Source organism: Ammodytes marinus (genome assembly GCF_949987685.1).
Source record: "Ammodytes marinus genome assembly, chromosome: 3".
NCBI lineage: Eukaryota > Metazoa > Chordata > Actinopteri > Uranoscopiformes > Ammodytidae > Ammodytes > Ammodytes marinus.
This window is the reverse complement of record NC_137232.1, coordinates 33,544,444-33,567,188: the sequence shown is the minus strand read 5'-3', so window position 1 is coordinate 33,567,188 and position 22,745 is coordinate 33,544,444. Positions and strand designations below refer to the sequence as shown.

At 40.1% G+C, this 22,745-nt stretch overlaps 3 protein-coding genes across 5 annotated transcripts in view; 1 reads left to right on the top strand and 2 right to left on the bottom strand.

Moving 5' to 3' along the window:
- The window catches only part of ints4 (integrator complex subunit 4), a 23,668-nt gene extending 21,553 nt beyond the window's left edge, over nucleotides 1–2,115 (top strand). Inside the window, 1 exon segment of the mRNA XM_080053897.1 lies at nucleotides 391–2,115. Within this exon segment, the coding sequence (XP_079910023.1) occupies nucleotides 391–566 (176 nt within the window). The 3' untranslated portion in view covers nucleotides 567–2,115.
- aamdc (adipogenesis associated, Mth938 domain containing) overlaps nucleotides 1–4,889 on the bottom strand; it is a 5,777-nt gene extending 888 nt beyond the window's left edge. Inside the window, exons 1-4 of one of the 2 annotated variants that reach the window (XM_080053895.1) lie at nucleotides 4,754–4,889; nucleotides 3,800–3,970; nucleotides 2,634–2,729; nucleotides 2,020–2,161 (exon numbers count right to left, since the gene is read on the bottom strand). In XM_080053895.1, coding sequence (XP_079910021.1) covers nucleotides 2,021–2,161; nucleotides 2,634–2,729; nucleotides 3,800–3,931 — 369 coding nt within the window. In that variant the 5' untranslated portion in view covers nucleotides 3,932–3,970; nucleotides 4,754–4,889 and the 3' untranslated portion in view covers nucleotide 2,020. Of the gene's footprint in view, nucleotides 1–2,019; nucleotides 2,162–2,633; nucleotides 2,730–3,799; nucleotides 3,971–4,753 lie in introns of those variants that run through there. The other variant, XM_080053896.1, reaches the window with a different exon arrangement.
- A 1,765-nt stretch (nucleotides 4,890–6,654) lies between these two features.
- Nucleotides 6,655–22,511, bottom strand: LOC307271507 (transient receptor potential cation channel subfamily V member 1-like). Of its 2 annotated transcripts, XM_080053993.1 has the most exons (22): nucleotides 22,233–22,511; nucleotides 20,374–20,454; nucleotides 19,715–19,813; nucleotides 17,576–17,728; nucleotides 17,332–17,415; nucleotides 16,886–17,040; nucleotides 16,509–16,658; nucleotides 16,101–16,253; nucleotides 15,843–15,992; nucleotides 15,143–15,280; nucleotides 14,696–15,039; nucleotides 13,132–13,308; nucleotides 12,680–12,835; nucleotides 12,476–12,568; nucleotides 12,315–12,382; nucleotides 11,767–11,932; nucleotides 11,614–11,680; nucleotides 11,194–11,522; nucleotides 10,760–10,869; nucleotides 10,464–10,519; nucleotides 10,336–10,375; nucleotides 6,655–9,558 (listed from the first exon to the last, which is right to left on the bottom strand). In XM_080053993.1, exons 1-22 carry the CDS (start codon nucleotides 22,409–22,411, stop codon nucleotides 9,387–9,389), a joined length of 3,120 nt encoding a protein of 1,039 aa, XP_079910119.1. In that variant the 5' UTR covers nucleotides 22,412–22,511; the 3' UTR covers nucleotides 6,655–9,386. The 2 variants fall into 2 exon arrangements, with proteins under 2 accessions (XP_079910119.1, XP_079910120.1); XM_080053994.1 differs by lacking the exons at nucleotides 19,715–19,813; nucleotides 20,374–20,454.
- Nucleotides 22,512–22,745: the final 234 nt, after the last annotated feature.

The window sequence follows — 22,745 nt, the reverse complement described above, 5'->3', positions numbered from 1 at the left end:
TAAATAGCACAATATGTTTCATCTGAGTGTTTGGTATTACAGTCAAAATAATACATATTTTATGCTTTTTCTTAAATGAGAATATCGCTGTGCATGTAAACGCAGTCATTGAATGTCTGTCTGTCATACCAAAGATATAAACTTAAACCTTTAATCATCATTGTATTCAGTTTGACTTTCTTTCCTTCATTGACACTATGTCTGTCTGTCTGTCTGTCTGTCTGTCTGTCTGTCTGTCTGTCTGTCTGTCTGTCTGTCTGTCTGTCTGCCTGCCTGCCTGCCTGTCTGTCTGTCTGTCTCTCTCTCTCTCTGTCTGTTTGTCTGTCTGTCTGTCTGTCTGTCTGTCTGTCTCTCTCTCTGTCTGCCTCCCTCCCTCCCTCCCTCCCTCAGAACCGTCCCAGATTGAGGTGCGCTTGCTGCTGGCTTACAGCTCCTCGTCCCCTCAGGCGTCTGGATGGAGCGACGGCAGTGACGGCCTCCCACCACCAGAGGCCGCTGTGGAGGGAACCATCCCCTTCAGCAAGCCGGTCAAAGTCTACATCATGCCCAAGCCTGCCCGCAGATAGATACAACTATTAAAGCTGGGGTGGAGGATTTGGGGAGAAAATGGCAGTTGGGATAGAGATTCGAATCTAAATACCTCAACCGCTCCACTTGTTCTCTTTGGTCCCTCCCCTATGGTCCCTCCCTGACACGCTCTATACCAACAAAGTCGTGCCAAAGTGAATGGACAGTCCCAACAGCCAATAAGAACAGAGAATCGGAGCCTCGCTCTGATTGGCCAAAGTGATTTTGACAACAAGCGTTCTCCAGAATCACTGACTCCACCTTTTAACTTTAAGGTTCCTTAGTTTTTCTTTTTTCCAAATTAGGACTGAAAGAGGATGCTGAGCTTATCTGCCATGTATAGTTCCTTAAAGGCCTACTTCACCGGTTGGAATATGAAGGTGTATTGAACTCTGAGATCCTATGAAGTATAAATGTGCAAAAAAAAATGTAATCGGATCATCCTAGCCTGAGAAAAGGCAGAAAGAGTGTTTTATGGTCTCACTGTCTAACCCTACATTTCTCTTTCTGTGATGTAGGCCTTTAATGTCAGCTGTATTAATGCATATCCCACATACATTCTGAATAATTTACCTTCTTAAAAAATAAAATAGATCTACTCAGAACACGTTTGTTTTTAACATTTGGGTAAACAAACGACAAGCATTTAAATAATTTATAGTGTTGTAAGTTGTAAAAAGTTTTGTTTAACTAATGGTTTGTCATTTTGTCTGGGGAATATTTTTGTACTTTACAAATGTTTGTTATTAAGAAAAAACCCAAAAGTGATAGAGATGATTTTGTTACTGATTTTATTCTGTGTAGCAAACGAGCAAAAATACATTTTCACAACACACTTTTTTTTTTGCCTTTTTATGTTCATTTCCGCTATTAAACACCACAACCATATGGACAATGTCTGTGATTATGTGACTGAAAGAAACTACTAATAGGTCTCTCAAGCCGAATGTGTGTGAAATGCGGGGCGCTCCGGTGGTGTAGTGGATAGAGCGCGTACCATATTGGCTCCGGCCTTCGTTGCAGTGGTCGCGGGTTCAAATCCGACCCGTGGACCTTTACTGCAGGTCAACCCCCCCTCTCTCTCTGTCTCTGTCTCCTCATTTCAACTCTGTAAAATCTAATAAAGCTTGAAAATGCCAAAAAAAAAAAAAAAAAAGACAGACAGACAGACAGACAGACTACAACTGATGCAGTAAGTAAAAGATGACATCGTAGTTATCAGCGGGTAGAAAAAGTTGCGCACTATGGCTTTAAAGATTCAACTCTACACTAAATCAGTGATCATCATATTGTTAGCCGAGAGAGCTAGCCAGATGTGTCAATGGCAAAGTGTGCACTACAGTACAGGTGTATAGGTATGGTGTCCTCTGATGCAGCAGGTAAAAGAGAGAGAGCGAGCGAGAGAGAATGAGAGAGAGAGATTATAAGCAGGTTAAAGGTGACATCATGGTTATCAGCAGGTGGAGTGGAAGACCCCGCCCACTTTGGCTCCCTGGCAACAGAGTCGGTTGTATTCAGCGACAGCTTTCTCCGTCTGCAGGACTTTAACATCAACTCCTTTCTGCTTCACAAAGTCCACAGTGGAGGAGGGGACCTGGGGGGGGGAGGAGAGATGGAGGGAGAGAGAGAGAGATGGAGGGAGAGGTAGAGAGAGAGAGGGAGGGAGAGAGAGGGAGGGGGGAGGCAGGGAGAGGTAAAGAGAGAGGGAGGGGGGAAGGGAGAGAGAGAGAGATGGAGGGAGGTAGAGAGAGAAGGAGAGAGAGAGATGGAGGGAGGTAGAGAGAGATGGAGGGAGAGAGAGAGATGGAGGGAGAGAGAGATGGAGAGAGAGATGGATGGAGGGAGGTAGAAAGAGAAGGAGAGAGATGGAGGGAGGTAGAGAGAGATGGAGAGAGAGAGAGAGAGAGATGGAGGGAGAGAGAGAGAGGGAGGGAGAGAGTGGGATGGGGAGAGAGAGGTAGAGAGATTAGAGACTCTGAGACAAACTAGAAAATCCTCGTAAATTAAAGTTAAATTCCTAAATCTTAAATCTGACTTAATATTAGACTTATTGCAGCTGTTTGTACCTGCAGCGCTTCACTCATGCCTCTGCCGATCACCAGCAGATCGATTCCTTTCTTCAACACTTCCTCCAGGTCGGCCGGCTGCACTCCGGGGAAATGCTGCGGAGAGAAGGCAAGGAGATCAAACTGTGTGCGACCGCTTTTTTTCTGCATTTGACATCACATATTGGGATGTCCTAAATCTTTTTCTTTCGTAGTAAATTATGGGGATCGGAAGGCAACATTAATCTCCTTACATCAACATCATTGAGGGACATTTTAAAAATGCCCGCGAGCGTTAACATTAATATTGATAACATCACCGTTTGCCCAAGAGCTATATTTGTTCTGCCAATTAAGATCTGGACACCTATCCGTACTTATATCAGTGCCAGTCTCCCTCTAGTCTGGGATGTGTATTTAGAGGCCCTCATTGATGCTGATACTTTGAATACTTTGATACTACCCTCCATAATTTGTTGTTAAAGAGGACCTATGATACTTTTCGACTTTTATGACCTATAAACGTTGTTATAATGATTTATAGTCATGTTTAACCATACTAGAGTATCAAATAATTACGTACATGCATTTCGACGTATTCCCTGCTGACCGTCTGGGGGTGGCTATGCAGAGCACTAAACACTATGGCAGCCGGTCGAGCCGAACTTGTTCAAATTTCAGGGTTTTCTCTGTCACGCTCGGGTCGTTTCTGTCATGTTTCCATGTACGGTAATGCTGCCGCTCAGGCAAGCTCCGGCTGCATGCCCCCAGCTTCCTGAAAATTTCCCGCTGCTGGAAGGAAGGTAACCAATCACAACGGAGTGGGGTTTGCAGCAGGGGGGGAGGGGCGGAGAAGCTCAAAGCAGTGTCTAGAGCGAGACTGCTGTGCTCGCTAGGGTAAGAGGAAGAGTGTCCCGAAAATCTACATAGTTTTTTGTGATGTGATTCGTGTCAGGTTGCTCTATAGCAGTTTTTAACAAGAAATGAAGACCAGAAAAGTAGTATAATAGGATCTCTTTAAACATAAAAACATGACATGAAAAGATCCAACAGTTATCTTTATTATTATTTAGTTAAAGTGGCTATGAGGAACACCAGTGCAGATCTTTGCGAGCCTGTGAACGTAACATATATACTGGTAGCGAGTAGCGACACCGTTTGTCCAAGGTGTATCAATATTTACTCACATCAGTCCCGGTCTCCCTCCAGTCCCAGGCCCTGCTGCCTCCAGGCCAAACCTTACAGTCCTTATACCTGGAGGAGCAGCCAGCAACCTTCATACTGCCCCACGAGAGAGAGCTGATCTCTGGGGACGACATGCTGACACTGGGACGTCTGCTGTGGTGGTTATCTGTCTACTATGGGAAGACAGATAAAGACATTCACACCTCATTAAAAATTGTTACAGGGCTCAAACTAAAAACTTTACATTTTGATTGTGTCTGCTGTGTGACAAGCAAGAGCTAGATGATGACCAGGCCTCATTAAATGAAGAGTCAGTGATTCTGCAGAACGCTTGTTGTCAAATTCACTTTGACAAAATCAGTGAATATCTCCTCATGATCCACTACCTGTCGTATTGTGTGTGCACTTAAGAAAAATCTGGTGGCGTTAAATTGCTTGAACTTAAGCCTCTTTTATCCTTCAACGCAAGAACAGACAACATAAAATATTTCAAATTTCCCCACAGCGTCATTTCTAGCTTTAAGTTGAACACTCTGATAGAATCAGGTAGTAGTAGTGCTAGACGCTACTTACTAACTATGCTATTCACTACACCACAAGAGTGAAAAAGGTGTTTAAAAACCCACATATTATGTAGAGACGTGTTAAAACAGCAGATACGGTGTGTAACTTTCAGCAAAATCAGTTGAGATAAATGTGTTAGTGTCCGTCAGTTGCCCGAAGCCAAAAACTTTGCACTGCTGTAAAGTACAGAAGCTATTTTTAAACTGGCAACAGAATGGTTTTACACTCTGCCCTCCAAACCAACACAGAACTTTAGAGTCAGAATAAGTTGTGTGATAAAAAATAAACCTTAACAAGTTACCTAACAAGTAAAACAACAGCTCTAAAAACTTACAAAAACAACTAAAAACAGTGAAATCTTGAGGCAAAGGCTTGTAACTGCTGCTGCTTACCACGGAGTTTGCAGATGTCAACAAACTGGACACGCCCACTGCAGATATATTCCTTCCTCCTGTTGTATTTAAAGGGAAACGACATTCAGTTTCTCTTAAAGGCACACACACACACACACACACACACACACACACACACACACACACACACACACACACACACACACACACACACACACACACACACACACACACACACACACACACACACACACACACACACAATGATACTGACTTCAACCAACTTTCAGAAAGTATCTACAGATTGAATTTAGTAAGAAATATAATCAGTCAGATCAGAATTTTTTTGAACCGTGGGAATTAATAACATAGATACAAACTCATGTCAGTATCTCAGTATGTATTGTCTTATTTCCTGAATGTCTGTGTTAAATGTTAAGGAGGATTATTCCAAAACTGTTTCCAATAAATAAATGCCTCTGTGGATAGTTGTTCACCTAAACATGACACAAGCAGCGACATAATAGGAACGTTTACTTCCGATTTTTATAGACTTTCGACTTTATAGATACTTATACCTTTGTAACCGATAAAAATAAAATACATTTCACATGAGCTCCGTCTTTAAAGGTGAAGTGAGCGATATATTTAGGTTAATAAGTATTAAATCGCTCTATATTCATAGAGTGATCACTTATATAGTGTGCCTTCCATACCTCCGATCTCTCAGTCACCCGCTCTGCATGTAATCAGCAAATTAAATTGTTCGGGGATCCGGAAAATGGTATCCAAATCAGAAGAAAGAACCCTATAAACCGGCACCCGTCTCACAGCCAGTGCACGCCAGAGCAACAGATGGGTGAATGTGTATGCGCCAAAAATGGCGGAGCAGGTAAAAATCTTTCCCAATGTCTGTTTCGATGGTTTTTATCATGTTTTATCACACTTATGGATCTGAGATGATGCTAGATAACTCGCTGCTTGAAGACCGCTGTGCATTAATGTGGTGACGTAGGGACGAGCGAGGGGCCTGCTAACTGCAGTAACTGACAGGAAGTTAGCTAAAAGAACCATTCCGCTTACAGCACCTTTAATAACAAGTCCCATTTGGTGCCATTGAAATGTGGGAACATTGGGATGACTGCTGTAGCTCTTGGGTCCGCTTGGGACCCCAAAGAAAGGATGACCAAAATAGATATGGCTTTTGACAGAGGAAAAGCAGATAATTGTTTGCTTCACTGTACCAAACAGCCCAATACCTCTCACTGGATACGAGGCTAGAATGAATCGTTCCATTGGCTTTACCACACAAACTCTCTATAAGGGATAAACCCTTCCACTGAGGCATTCAGCCCAAAAAATATGACCTCGGTCTCATCTGACCAAAGCACCTTCCTCCAACCCTTGCCACAAGCCATGCAAGGGAAAAAAGCATAGTCAGATGAGACCAAACTTGAAGTTTTTGGCCTGAATGCAAAATACAATGTGTGGTAGAAAACTAACTTTGCACATCACCCTGAACACACTATTCCCACCATGAAACATTGTGGTGGCAGCATCATACTGGGGGGATGCATTTCTTCAGCAGGGACAGGGAAGCTGGTTAGAGTTGATGAGAAGATGGATGGAGCCAAATATAGGGCAGAAAACTTTTTAAGAGAGCGGAGGTTCAACTTCCAGCAGAATATTCTCTATGAGGGATAACACTTCCATTGAGGCATTCAGGCCAACACTTTTATGAGTGACTGTCTTTGTTCATTAAAAATGTTGTCAGTTTTACTCATGTACAATACTGATTTCTTTTTTTAATGGTAGATGTAGTTTTTTTGACCCTCTAACACACTCCTCCCGCCTTCTAGTTGTTGTCTGTTATGTAAACTGAAATATCCGTTTGTCTAGTGTTGGCAACTACGTAAATACCAGATGACACAATATTCTGATTCCCGGTAGATCTTTATTATGCTTGAAACAAGAGCCATGGTTAGCATTCACAGACATGACTGAAGAAAGTCTCTCCTCAGAAGTTACAGAACTTAGAATGAACACAAAACTGAAGAAAACAGGGTGTACATATTTTCACTCAAGTTTTTATTGAACTTGCTTCACATGGTCTTAGTCTTTGTTCCCTATAAAGGCCAGGACACACCAGCCCGATAATCGCCGTCGTCAAAAAAAAAGACGAATCTGTTTGGTGTGTGCCGTGACGTCGGCCGACGTAGAGGTCGTCGGGCTTGTTTTGAGCCTGTCGGCCGACCGTCTTTCATTTGGAGCAATTTGATTGGTGGAGGGCTAGCGAATCAGTGAAGCCCGGAAGTGAGGCGGGTAGCACAAGCAGCTAACAACAGCTAGCCATCGTTTTAATGTGTTTGTTCGTTTCGTTTTGCGAGTAGCCTACTCACATGCATCAACCCTTGTTGACTGCTCGACACCATGCTCGACACTCTCTGCTAAAAATTGTGCTCTTATGGTCCATAAATATAAATACGTATTTCTATCTATGTTTATGCTCTATTCATCATTTCCGGCTTTCGTATTTTTTCGGGCCACAATACAGATTAGCGCCGCCTGCTGTTGTGGAGACATTACAAGCGCGGGACGTACGGAAAATAAGCAGTCGTCTCGGTGTGTTTTTGGGCCGCGACGGAAAGACTGGAGCTTCCTGAAACGGCGACTCCAGTTTTTGGGTAGTCGGAACGTGTCGGACTGGTGTGTCCTGGCCTTAACATTTCAACTGTCCATCACCTGTGCTGTACACATACCCAGGAGGTTTCAACCCCACACCAACCTGAACTCTTTTATAATGAGATCATTGTTGAGTTTCCCTATTCAACTATTCAAACAGTGTCTTACAAATGTATGACCATGTACTATATGACCAATATACATGTTTATCAAAAATATAACAGGGATTCCCTTCACGCCCCTAACATAATGAATCAAGATAAACAAAGATAAAATCACAACAAACATTAACAAAACTACTGAATACAACTTACACATTCCTCCCAGCCCAATCCCCCCAACACCTAGGTATCCTGTGACTGAGCATTAGACATGAACAATTTACAGACGCATTATCCATTTTAATATCCATAGAAAAGCGTGTGTGTGTGTGTGTGTGTGTGTGTGAAACTGTATATAGTAACTAAGTGAATATAGTATACTTGAGTGAACAAGTTAGCACAACACACATAGCACAGCTGAAAAAACTTTGTAAAACATTGAATTGACAGAGACCTTGTTACCCTTCAATGTATTGAGAGTGTGAAAACTTTGTGACCCCACAATGGGAAGAACATTGTCCTATTTCTAGGGGCCTAGCAGCAAGAATGAAAGGACCTTGTTCTTGCCAGTATTCTTATTCTAGAGAAATCCATGTTCCCTATGTGTGACAACTCCATAAACTTTGGCCACAAGTCCAGTCCTGTGCAAAACTGAATAAGTCCTACTAGTATGCAACGTATGTGTAACTGTAGCCCTGATAGAGCAGAAACTTTTCCCCTGCAGTAATCGGTCAGCAATTTTGAAGTCCACCACTCGATTTTTTCTCAAAAACTGTAAAACCTTTTGAACCTCCCACAAATCAGAAATTTTCAGAAGTCTTGTAACTTCATCTAAGCCATTGAGGTAAATGGAAAACAGAGTATCTCTAAAGATTCGTTTTTCAGATATGTATCAATAATCAATATATACTGGATTGGTCCGAATGTAAGACGACCGGACTTTTTGACCTATTTCCGGGGGAAAACCTGTGTCCCGGTGATGGTATAGGGCAGTGGTGTCAAACATACGGCCCGCGGGATGATTTAATCCGGCCCGCAACTTGTAGAGCACACATTTCTGAGCATTTAAAAAAAAGTAAGTCTCTAGCCCATTCCTGTGAGGAGTTATGAATTTTTAAAGAAATAACCAAAATGCTCACTCCAGCCGCTAGGGGGCAGTCAAAATAAAAAAAAGCACATTTTAGCAACGTGGGAAATCGTAAATGGCAATCTTGCTTCACCGCTATTAATGTTTCCTCCGGTGCTTTATGGCAAAGTAAAAACCAGAAAAATAAAAAATAAATAAATTTATTTTTATTTTTAGTGCTGAACAATTAATGTACTAGCGAGCGCGATGTGTCTGTGGCTCTGTGCGCGCAAAACGAGCAGGAGTATGCTAGAATAGGCCTACAAGATTTATTTCCTAATTTTCCATGCTGCTTTATTTTTGTGTTTTAAATTGGGAAAAACGAATTCCAAAACAACCAATAACCTCTGTATTTAAAAATAAATCAAAACAGTAGAAGTTGCACTTTTATTTAATTGTATTTTGTACTGTCTGCATGTTTGCACAAAATGTGTCCCTGTACATATAGTAAACAAAATTGGACAACTGTAAGGTCAGTGCCTGTTGTATTTGTGTATTCAAATAAACAGTTGTTTATTTAATTAGTGCGTATTGGCATCTTTGAGAAAAATACCCCTTTTGCTGTGGCGCTTCGCGCCGCACCTCCTATTCCCATGGCCAGCAGCAACCTTTACTAAGACATTTCCTGGGGGGTACAGAGATCCCTTGTGATCCGTGATAATGTAGGTTACAAATGTAGACTGAGTGATAAAGCATATTACTGAAAAACAAAGCTAGGGATTTGGAGTTGACATAGGCCTATGTACGTTATTTTGCCATTATTTTACTGGTCCGGCCCACTTGAGATCAGAGAGGCTGTATGTGTCCCTCGAACCAGAAAACTCCTGGTATAGGGTTTCTCTTTGTTGAAAGACTCTGCAGATTGAGGACGATAGGACGAAGAGAGTTCCGTTTCCTCCACAAATTGCCCCATTCTGGTAATTTCTTCTCTCAATCTACAACATTAAACAGTAATGCCAAGTTTAAAAAATAACACATTGAAAATAAGAAACCATCTTATCACACTTGAATGTAATAGGGCCCTTAGGATCAGCTTTTAGACATATCCAATTACAATGCCAAAACATATAGGTAGCCTACGACAGTGTTCAGGTACTGAGTCACTGACTGACCAACGTCAAAGGTTGCCAGTTTAACACAAAATCCAGCGTTATAGCCGATCAGAACGGCCAATGAAACCAGTCTGAAACTGCAAAATGTATCATGAAATTTGCAGTTTTGTTTATGTCAGTCATTAATCTATGTATTGACTCATTATCATGATGTTGCTTACTGTATTATAACAGTGTGTGTGTTCTATATCTTGATTTATGGATATTATTAATGTAATTTGCATGAAATATGTTTCTATCCAACCAGCTGACAAAAGTATCCACTCACTGAAACAGTCCAAAGTAGCCATACGCTATTCCACAGGGGAAACAAATGCACCTGGCTACCCTGCTTAGATGTGGGATCGTCTTTATCGAATATTAAACACCAACAACAAACTGCTTAACGGACAGAGGTGTCCGCGAGCTAAATTTGGGCGCATCCAAGTGTACGATTTGGAGGGTGACTCACAGTTAAGGCTTTATTTGTTTTCTTAACAAACGTGAGTCATTTGAAAATAACTGGATCCATTTAGTATTCATATTCACATTTTCAGATTGGTCCTTTCTTTTTTAATTGGGGGGGACACGTCCCCCACAAAGGAATGGGTGGTTACTCACGTGTACAAATACTTCTCCATCTTTGCTTCCCACGAGTACCCTGAGAGAAAAAATAGCAGCGCATTTATGTTACATTTTCACAGGTAGAAACAGCAAGAACAAGTCATGTGTGAGGGCTGTTGCCTTACCGGGGGTTTTCTTGTGGTCATCTGATCTCCATGGTTTCCAATCTATTTCATCCACCCTGAAGTTGAAGAAGACTTATTGGACCAATGTTGAAACTCTAAATGCCATGACTATTTGACATGAATATTACTTCATAAACATTGCAAGCTTCTAGTGACCGTTCGTTCACCCACATTCCACTGTGCGGTAAGTGTGGCAATAAGGGTGACATGATTATATAAAACTTATTCTCATCATCAAGGGGATTAAGAGCAAGAACCGCAAGAACAAATATCTGACACATCCAGCGATGGTTTACCTGATAAATCTACGATCACCGCGTTTCTCCAAACTCAACACTTTCTCGTACAGCTTACTCTTCAGGCACATCGGCAGAGTCCTCTCTATGTCCAAGATCGTCAAAGCTCTCTGAGGATATGCAACAGTGGTTCACACATGAACTCAGTGTGTCAGATTTTTGATTCTTTGTCACATTATTTAGTTTGTGCACAAAAATAAATAAATTAGTTGAGTGTAAAAGAATACATTTGTGATATCAAATCTCTTTTGTAAGGTGGATTAGCTTCTTTCCGGCAAACACAACCTAAATTTCCTGTGTTCTATCTACTAATTACCAGCTGCATTTACACACATCCTTAAGAAATATCATGGATTTGAGAGACCACAATTAGCCTGTGAACATTAGCCCTTGCTTGTATCCTGAAAGCTGGATCACAGATTATAACATATTACCTGCAGGTTCCAGATGTTTTCACTTTCTTGGGTGATTTTTTCGACCGTGTTTCCCATTAGGGCTATGAGCATGTTGAGCAGCAGGATGTAAGTGAGAACTATGTAGAAGATGAGCAGGATGTAGAAGACTTCCTTGTATTGAACTTGGTCAGTGAACTCCAGGTTTCCCATTCCAATAGTGAACTTGAACATTTCCATTAATGTATAACGGAAGCTATAGTAACTTGGCTTCTTGGCCTCTGATTGCTCAACATCAAAGCTTCCTCCTTCTGCCAGTGTTCCGTTGTTTTTCTCAACTTGATGGGAGTTTTTTATGAGAGCAACAACAGCTAAGGATAAGGAGACATATTTGAATCATCTCAGAAGTGATTCATTCAGAAATGCTTGACTTTTTGCATTTGGAGTCAATGAAATTCTTACCAGCAGAAAATCCAAAGAGCAAGACACTATAGACACATAAAAAGTTTAGTAGGTCACCCAGGATCATCTAGAAAAGAGAAACAGACTCTAGATAAGCCATCCCATTCATCACCAGTCAACCAACTCTTTCAGTTACTAAAACTTAATTCCTACTCTTTGAGTCATGACACTGTAGATCCCCAGTTGTTTAACGCCTCTTGAGTAGTAGAGAACATTGATCCAGGCAAGAGCCAGGGAGAGCACCAGGAGTCCATGGTATTCCCTCTGCCCACAGAAGTACAACACTGTGGCCGTCAGAAGGAGTAGTGCCTGCAGGAGACTGCAAACGCAAATAAAGTGAGTGATAAGACATTAAATAATGGTAAATGGCTTTATCTCCGTTTTTCACAGACTCAGAGCGCTTTACATTGTTTTTGTACACATTCACCCAGTCACACACACATTCATACACCGATAGCAGCAGCTACCACGCAGGGTAGGCTTAGCACTAGCGTGCAAAGTTAACTAAGCTAACTATCGGGAGCAATTCGGGGTTCAGTGTCTTGCCCAGGGACACTTCGACATGTGGCGGGGAGACGGGGGATCGAACCTCCGACCCTGCACACCAGAGGCGAACTCCCTACCACTTCGCCACTGCCGCCCCAAAATAAGGCATTCCATAAGAGTTTTTCCACATAAAAAGATCTCATGGCGATACTTACAATAGAATGTCATAGTATAGAGTGTATAGAGCCTTGAAGTTTGGGAAGATCCTCTTGAAAACACTTATCTGATTTAGAAGTCAGACATATGGAAATGTGGAATTAGAATGAAATTGAGTTTGACTGTGTGTGAATTATTGGACAAGAATCTATGTTCTCACCCCTTTATAGAGAAACCAGACTGCTCCCAGGACACTGATGAGCTCACCAAAGCAGCGGAGGTAGTCAAGGGGCTCTTCAAGTGGAAACGGTGGCTGCAAGTTAAAAGGTTACGAGACTTTGCTTAGGTTGATAGTTTGTTTTTTAAACGGTTGTTCCTATATTAAGTTAGAGGACGGTTTTGTTCAGTGTACTTTTTGCCGTACCTGTCCTTCCTTCCTGTAGGAGGCCACAGCAGTGAAGATGATCAGGTATGCGACATACAACAAGAAATTCATCAAGAATAACTTGGAAGCAAACCTGTCCCACTTATCCTGGAGAATACTGCGTAGAGGCTCGATCTGGAGCATCTCAGGTCGATTCTGAGGGAAGGTTCACAGCAAAATGATCACATTAAAAACATTTATATCCTATATTCAAACTGGCACTCCAAAGGCCTTTAATCGGTGCATTGTATCTTTGCCAAAACGCATCTGTAACCATGTTGCTCTTGCCAGCTGTACTTTGATAGTTGCATCATGTGATTACTCGCATGACCATTCCTGTCATCATTTAAAAGGCTTTACTGCTACCATTATTATACCCCATATCATTCAATATGTATCATTTAAAAGTAATGAGTTTTTTTTTTAAAAAGCATAAAATATTTATTTCTAACCGGAATATCACTCCCGTAGACAACTATTTTCAGCACAGAGTTGCGATCGTTGGTGTCAATGGAACTCATGTCATAAAGCGAAGATTGAACAGGTCCATAGTGCCATCCTTTCAACTTCCTACTCAGCATCTTCGTATCATTATCCTTGAATTCCCGATGCAACATGTGCTTGAACAGCTGGCCAATGAGAGATCAGAAAAGAGATAATCAGATAATAAACAGTATGTCTCATGCCTTGCTCACAAATGGCACCAGGGGCCTATTGCATAAAAGTGGAATTAAGATATCCAGGATGATTGATAAAGCCAGCCTTAACAAAGTCTAGCCTGGGCACTTTGGATTAGTCAGTTGCATAAACACCAATCCAGGATGAAGAGGGGCTGCTTTGTCAAGCCAGGTGTAAGTAAGTCTGTTAAGTGCCAGCCCACAGCTTTCAGAAGTAGACCCAGAGATCGAACACAGATTTACTGATGTAAAAATGTAAAAGACGGCCCATTTTCCCACAATGCCTTGCTAATTTAAACCTTAAGTGAGGGGGCAGTTCATTTCTTAGAGGAACTGTATTCTCTGCCAAATGATGTTGATGCCCCTGCATTGTTTTATGATAAAATAGTTTACAGTGAGCAGTCTGCAGGTGCATCTAAAAAATAGAATATCATGGAAAGTCAATTCAAAAAGTGAAACTTTCCTAGATTCATTACACAAAGTGAAATATGTCAGGCCTTCTTTTTTTGGATGATTGATTGATCATGGAATAAAAAATCCAGTATCTCGAAATATTAAAATATTACATAAAACCAATCAGAAAAAGGATTTATAATACTCAAATGTCGACCTTCTGGAAAATATGTTTATTCTAGATAAAATTCACTTCATGTGTAATGAATCCAGAATATATTTAAGTTTCACTTTTTGAATTAAATTACAGAAAAACAGAACTTTTAATTGATATTCAATTTTGTTTTAGATGCACCTGTATATGGTTTTAAGTAGCCTACAAAGTGGATTTATTTGACCCACATTTGCAAAGTCATCTGCCATCGATAATCAATTGTATAAATATAGCCTGCAATATGAACAGACTATCACATAAATTATTATAATTTATGTAATTTCATCTTAATCTAATTATAATTAAGTTAATTATAAATGGTTCAGGTTAAATAAATTAAAAAGAAGAACTATTTAACTAAATGACAATGCAGTCTTTTATGTGGTACTTTAAAACAGGCTAATGAAAATAAAGCAGTACACAGAAGATCATGGAATAACTGTTAAACACCTTGATTTCAGATGGGAGTGACAGCTGACTGAGCCAGTCAGGCAACAGAATAAGTTTATCCTTTACGTTTAGCCTGGTCCCGACCAGGCTAAACGTAAAGGATAAATCTCCATGGTAACGTATGTCCCTCCGCTTTTATGCAACCGGATCATGGCTAACGCAAGCCAGGATAACCGAAATATCCTAGGTTAATCCCTTATCTTAGTTTTATGCAATAGGCCCCTGATGTTTCATAAAGTTGTATCTGAAAATGAAAAAAGAAATAAACACAAATAGACCCACCCCAATCTTGCCAAGCTTGGCTGCTAGCTTCAGAGGAGTAAACCCCTGATTATTTTCGATCACTTCCAGCTGGACCGTTTTTTTCCACTCAAGTTGTTTGTAGTAATCCTTTTCTTTTAAATCATCTTTTATTTTTTTCTCCAGTTTGTTGTGCTGAATAAGGATGCTGTCGTACATGCTCGCAAACATTTCTGTGTTTTCTGTCTCATTGTCTGCTATGACCACCAAGGCGTGCAAGACAGTGTTTCCTTGTGAATCTCTGTCAGTTAAGTCAGCACTGTTGATGAGGAAAGACACAATCTCAGGCTGGTTGGTGCAGGCAGCCAGTGACAGAGGAAGCTCTCCTATTGGAAACACACAAATGGGAGTTTTGTGATACGATTTGTCTGTAAACACATTGGTATAGAAAATGTAGCTTATGGATGTTATTAAGATGTAACTACCCACCAAAATAAAAGCCAGTTTCTGCATTAGGCTGGAAGAACTCCCCATTGGCCTTGGCTTGAACATTTGTTCCGTTCTGGACCAGCAGCTTCACATGGTTCAAGCTCCTTCTCTCAATGGCGATGTGCAATGCTGTCTGACCTGTGACAGTTGTATTGTTGTTACAGGTTATAGTATGTATATGTTTTCTGCACACTGTTAGTCTGTTAAGTTTAAGATAAAAGTAGAGGCGGCTATCAACTCAAGTATTTAGTGATTGAGCCCCTTAAATCCGACAGGGACTTCCTAAGAGCAACGGCATCAGTATTCTCTAAATGTACAGATAAAGCACCATGTATTTATGGTCAGGGATCAACCTGAAAGCATTAAATTGAAATAAATATGGCATTCTACATTTCATGAGGCATGTCACCCTCTCTATATGAGGCTCTTCAACTAGTCTGATATTCATAGATCATGTTACTCGGCATCTCGCATTCTCCTTGGTCCTGTTATTATAAAATGGTTTTTCCATTCACATTCTACCTTTCTTTCTCATGCAACAGACATCCATTAGTGTCATAATAAAACATCTGGCTGTCAAATCATTGTTTTTTATACAGCACACAATCACTGTTTAGGATTTTGCAGTCAACACATTTGACTCCTCCATCCTTAAGGCCTCAGAGGCAATCACTCTTGACAGATGTATTTATTTACTCACCATTGAAGTCAGGATTGTTGAAAGATGCGTTGATGAATTTTTCCAAATCTCCAGTTTTCTTTGCTATATAAAGGAGTTCTTCAATGGTGTCATTTTTGCCATCTTTTAGGTGCAGCAAAGCACGCATCAGCGCCGTATTCCCCTCCTTATCTGAAAGTTGTGAAAAAAGTAAATTTTAGTTTCTCATTACATTAATATAACTTAAAGGTTCAGTAAGCAGAATGGTCAGTGACTGCAGCTCAGCTTTTTTTCACTTACCAATGTGGTCAGAATTGTTGAAAGATGCTTTGATTATTTTTTCTAAATCTCCATTTTTCTTTGCTACATCAAGGATTTCTTCAATGGTGTCGTTTTTGCCTTCTTTTAGGTGCAGCAAAGCATGTATGATTGCCTTATTCCCATTCCCATTTTCTGAAAGTTGTTAATAAAGTACATTTTAGTTTCTCATTACATTACTCTTATTAACCTTAAAAAAATTAATAATTAATTAATTAATTTAATTATTCTTTAGTTTGGTTGGTGACCTCTCCTGTAAAAGGAAATGTTATTTTTCATCCAACAGATATCCAGTAATCCATTTTAGGGATTTTGAGTCTATGCAATATATGACATCATCCACCCTTGAGGCCTCAGAACACTTTTGACAGACAGTTTTTTTTCACCTACCATTGTAGTCAGAATTGTTGTAAGATGAGTGGACTAGTTTCTGTAAATCGCCAGTTTTCGATGCTACTTCAAGGAGTTCTTCAATTATGTCATTTTTCCCATCTTTTAGGTGCAGCAAAGCATACATCAGCGCCGTTGTCCCATCCTCATCTGAAAGTTGTGGCAAATCAGTTTTGTCTCTCATTCAATTAATCCTACAAATGAACGAAGCACTTTTTGCCCATGAAGAACTTTGCACGTGTTACACCTAAACCATTGATTCTAACAGGTAAACAGTATTTAATATGAAATGAAATTACATTTTTGAAGAAACATGGCAGTACTGTTTTAAACACGGTCATACCGTGGACAAATACAACTGCTCCCTTCCTAGTTACCTCTGAATTCTTCGCTCGAAAGCTGCTTATCATGAGCTTGCAGGAAGTCAAGCAAGCCATGAAGTTGACTTTTTTCCCCGGCGATTGCTGCTCGAAAGATTTTCTCCTTCTTGAAGGTAACACCGTCAGTGCTGTCCTCATCACCTGGTTGTAGTCTGATATGTAGAAACATAATCAAAAGGGTCACACTATGTAACATACAAGTCAAGAATTACAGACAACAATATTTCAACACTTTATCACATGATCAGGAAACTTTTAATACAATTTGGCCATCATGGGACGGAGTCAGATCTACATGCAGTTCTTGAGTAGGTCTTTAAAATACAGTATTCTACTGATCCAACAAGAGGTTAAATTCATCAATTAATAATGAAGTTTTGTAAATTTTATTTGCCAGCATTCCTCTCTCTCCTTAACAGTTCTTTCCTAGTAGTACCACTTACCTTACTTCTTGGGTTGTGACATACATAGCCGACGATTCAGCCAGAATTTGACGATCTCCATCCCTTGGTGGAAACATCGCTTCTCTGAGAGGATATAGTAAATACAAATGAAAAGATAAAACATTTTTCACATGCCTGGAAATTTTAGATATTTTATGTTTTATAAATAATATAGGGCAACATAAAAAAAAGAAAATCAATCATATTCTCATAATCATGATGATTTGTCAGTAGGGCCACTTACCTAAGTTCTGGGTTATACATAGGTGCACCTGCACCTACACCTACTGGGGACCTAGGTCGTACTGGGAACGTACGTCGGGAGATAGGAGTGTGTCCTGGGGGACACATTCTCCTCTGATATCCATCCAGAGGATCTATCTCTGCATCCTCTTTTCTAAGAGGATATAGCAAATTGAAATTATTATTTTTTTTTTTTACATATTCACAAATGTTTCACAATGCGAAACTAAAGGGGTTGCCCAGTACAGGTGCATTTTTGTAATAAATATTCAAATACATCACACACATTACAAATGATTAGTCTATTGACATTAATCACGGATATAATTAATTCAATACAATTTATTTTACTTTGATTAAGCCATTTGCAATTGTTACCCTTACCCACTAAGACCACGTACCTAGGTTTGATACACCTATACATGTTTGGACTCCTTGAGCCAGAAGCGGAATGAAATGCAGAGAATGACCGTGGCCATAACATGTTCACAAATACATTTTATATAAATATTTCTTTAATACTACAGGCCTAAACAATAAAATAAAACAATAGCTGATGATTGACACTTTATCTTGCTTGAAACTTACTGATTGACTCTGTCAGTAATGTCTCCCCCATCCCATGCCCTTTGTCGCTGCTGCTGCAGTTTCAAGATTGTATTCACGGAAAATATCCTCCATATGCGGAAGTGCAGATAACTTATAGTAGGCTAATATTTAATTCTATTATTAATCATTGTGACATTTACTGGCTTATACAATGTTTTTCCCATAGAACTTGGATCATAGATGCAGTAGACAAAACCACAAACCATCAATGTGTTATCAATTGTTATAATGGTTTATAGTCATGTTTAACCATACTAGCTTATCAAATATTTACGTACATGCATTTAGACGTATTCCCTGCTGACCGTCTGGGGTGGCTGTGCAGAGCGCTTAACACTAAGCCAGCCGGTCGAGAAATAATGTGTTCAAATGGTTCAGAATTTCCTGATAATTTTGTCGTCACGAGAAGCGGATGTTTCCATGTATGGTAATGCTGCAACATGCCCCCACCTTCCTGCTGAAGTCTGCCTCGCGCCACTGAAAGTGTTCCGGAAGGAAGGTAACCAATCACAACGGAGTGGGGTTTGCAGGAGGGGATGAGGGGCGGAGAAGCACAGAGCCGAGTGTGGAGAGAGACTGCTTTGCGCGCTCAGATGAGAGGAAGAGTTTCCCGAAAATCTACATGTTTTTTTGTGATGTGATTCGTGTCAGGTTGCTCTATAGCAGTTTTTAACAAGAAATTAAGACCAGAAAAGTAGTATAATAGGAGATCTTTAAGGTAAACTAGTTGTGACTCATTTTGTAGATTGGTGGCACGTATGCACATTGCTGCAGGTACAATCAAGCTGCAACACAGTAGACCTACACATTAGTAGTGAGGAATATCCACGTACAATGCAGTCTATGACACTGATTAGACTATTGGTATTTATCACAGATTTTATTCTAATGTTTACATTCCTTTAAACTTAGATTAGCGAAAAAACCAAAGTGAGTATATTGTTTCAATCAGCTGTATCAAGCTAACACCAGGTTTTTTTTGCTTCCGGCACGTCGGTAAAGAAGCAGAAGTCATGTCGCAAGAAAAGGACCTTTTCCTCCGAAGCAGAGTAATGAAAGAAGAAGGAAAAATAAAGGTACGTTTGGAATTGACTTTTAGCCTGGGATATTTACCCCCATTGGTGTCGGTCTATTAGACAGGGTAGTCCATGGGCCAGACCAGATATCAGTACCATCAGGGTGGGCAAATTCTAGTTATGATTTTTTGTATCCTATACATCCCTAGAAGAGGTTTTGATGTGATAAACCTTTTATATTGGTAGCTTTTTAGTGGTTATCCCATCTTAAAGTATGGGCTACTGTAATGGAGGCGAGACACTGCGGGTGAATAGGGTAAAGGCTGAATTCCACAAGCTGCCTGTCCGGTCCTTCTCCACTCCGCTCCAAAACCGTGGGACAACGCAAGCGCAGCCAGTGGGATTCCGGGGTAACGTTTTTAACTTTGCCTTTCTAGTTCTTCCACAGTAATAATAATATATTCAATTTATATAGCGCTTTTCTCGCACTCAAAGGGCTAAGTAGGGCCACTTACCTACGTTCTGTGCGATACATAGGTGCACATGCACGAAGGCAAATTTCTCCTAGGGGGCCATCTCCATCTAGAGTTGGATCCATCTCTGCATTTTCTTCTCTTAAGAGGATTTAGCAAATTGGAATGAAAAAAACATACATCACACACACATTACAAATGATTAGTCTTTTGACATTAAACACAAATAAAATTTAATCAATACCATTTATTTTACTTTGATTAAGCCATTTGCAATTCTTGAGTAGTGTTTAAATATTCTGTATTGTTCAAAGTTTAAGAGCACTACAGTGTGCAGATGTCACGTTAGAAATAAACATTGTACTTAAAGTGCATTGAGAGGGAAAGTAAATATATAAATTATGAAGTTGTATTCATTTTGCCAGCGTTCCTTTCTCGCTTTACCAGTTGTTCCCCACTAGGACCACTAACCTAGGGTTGACACACCTATTGTAAATTATTTGTCTATTGACAGTCATCGCATATAATATTCTATCAACAAAATATGTTTCACCTTGATCAGGCCATTTGGCCATCACGGGACAGAGTCAGATCTACATGCAATTCTTGAGTAGAGTACAGTGTTTAAATATATACAGTATACTACTGATCATTAGGTTAAATTCATTGATTAATAATTAATCAAATAATTAACCATTTACCTTAGTTCTGGGATTGGGACTTCCCTATACACTTCCCTATACATAGGTGCAGCAAACGATTGAGCCAGTAACATCTCTTCTCTGGGAGGATATAGTAAATACAAATTAAAACATAATAAATGTTTTACATGTCCACAAATTTTATGTATTTTATGTTTTATAAAAACTACAGGGCAACATAAAAAAAGGAAAATAGATCATATTCTCATAAACACACACACATTGTAGATGATGTGTCTACTGACATTCATCAAATACAATATTACCGTATATCAATAAAATTGGTTTCACTTTAATTAGGTAATTTGCAATTCTTGAGTACAGTGTTTAAATGTTCTGTATCGTTTAAAGTTTAAGAGCACTACAGTGTGCAGATGTCACGTTAGAAATAAACAGTAGTGAATAGAGGTTAAGTAAATATATTAATTATGAAGTTGTATTCATTTTGCCATCATAGATGCAGTAGACAACCACATACCATCAATGGCGCCTCAGGGAAACAGAGGCGTGACGTTGTTAATACAAAGTCTGGCACAAAATCAATGTTAAGGGAAACTAGTTGGGACTCATTTTGTACATTGGTGGCACGTATGCACATTGCTGCAGGTACAATCAAGCTGCAACACAGTAGACCTACACATTAGTAGTGAGGAATATCCACGTACAATGCAGTCTATGAAATTGATCAGACTATTGGTATTTATCACAGATTTTATTCTAACATTTACATTCCTTTAAACTTTGATTTGAGGAAAACCAAAGTGATTCCTACTTATCGTTCATGAGTATATTGTTTCAATCAGCTGTATCAAGCTAACACCAGGTTTTTCTTAGCAGCTGTTAAACCAGACAGGTGTCTGTCATCTAGCCGTCCGTCAGTATTATTTAAAGGGTAACTGAACCCCCTGTTTGAGCTACTGCACGATTTTGAAAAATGCTTTCAGACCATGGATTCTGAATTCTGTTTTAGAACCATTGTTTTTAAACATTCCCACATCAGCCGGCCGACATTCGGGAGGGAGGGGGGCGCGCGGTGTCTGTGAAGGAGGGGGCTAGCTGCTAGCTGTCTCTCACATTGAAGATCTGAATGACATGACTTCCTTGAAAAATCAAGTGACACAAAGTCTAACGGTACAGTGAGCTCATATGCCACACAGATGGGTCGTCTGAGGTGGAGGACTTTTCTTATTCTAAATTGTTGGCGGGTGTCTCTATCGTAGTGTTAGGAGACAGAGTAGCGCAAGTGAGCGAGCGGCTGTGTGTGTGTGTGAGCGAGGAGAGCGAGCGGTAGCGTGTGTCAATAAAGTGAAGCAATGAAGGAGTCCGTGTGTGTGTGTGTGTGTGTGTGTGTGTGTGTGTGTGTGTGTGTGTGTGTGTGTGTGTGTGTGCGCACAAGCGAGATGATGCAGACACACTGCCGGTAGAAGTGAGAGTGTTAACCCCCGAAATAACATCCTTGGAGGGACAGTATAACAGCAGCTCATGGACTAGCCATGGACCTGTAAAGAGCGTGACTGGCTTTGCGGCGACGTGATGACATACATGGGGTCAAAAAAGTCCCATATACGTCATTTTTCAAACCCGAAGGAAAAAGTTATTTTCAAATCTTAGTAAAGTTCTAAAATAATTTACAATACAAAACATTTCTTAAATTGCCGATATTTAACATATTGCAATTTTTTTCAATATTAACACCAGCATATGTGTTCCTAAACAACATAGTGATTTAATTCAGCTTCTATCTCAAAAAACAAGTAAAAAGGTTCAGTTACACTTTAATAATTTAAGGTCATGTGCATAATCAATAACATCCTAAGAATATATAAATACACCAATTACTCCATAGTATGATCACTTACCTAGTTATTTGGACAATAGCATCCATAGGTGTAGCCAAAGTTGCGCAGTCTTGTTCAGGAAGCCGATCGTGATCCATAAGTGGTTTCATTTCCAAACTTTGCGAATCCAGAGTATCCCCCTCCTCTTCTTCACCTGGGTTTGGCTCCAAGCTGTCCGGCCCCTGTCCACCGTCCATCATAAATATCAAGGTTTGGTTGTATATTATTAGAAGATACTTTGTTTGCTTCCCCAAGTGAACTCAGTTGATGAGCTACAGCTGCAAGGGTGTGGAATAACAAAATGCAGGGCACAGCAGGAAGAGAGAAAGATTGGTTGGTGTAAACAGTATTTATAACCTGTGCCGCGCTCCACCCTCTACCCTGAGGGAAAGTCTTTTATGTTCCAAACGTTACCAGTTGTTGAAAATATATTCTGCTGATTGGTTATTTAACCGTCTTTTGAATCATATGTTTTTACTTTTAGGACTGTTTGTACTGCTGATAATGTTAAACAAGACTTAGTGTTTGTTAATT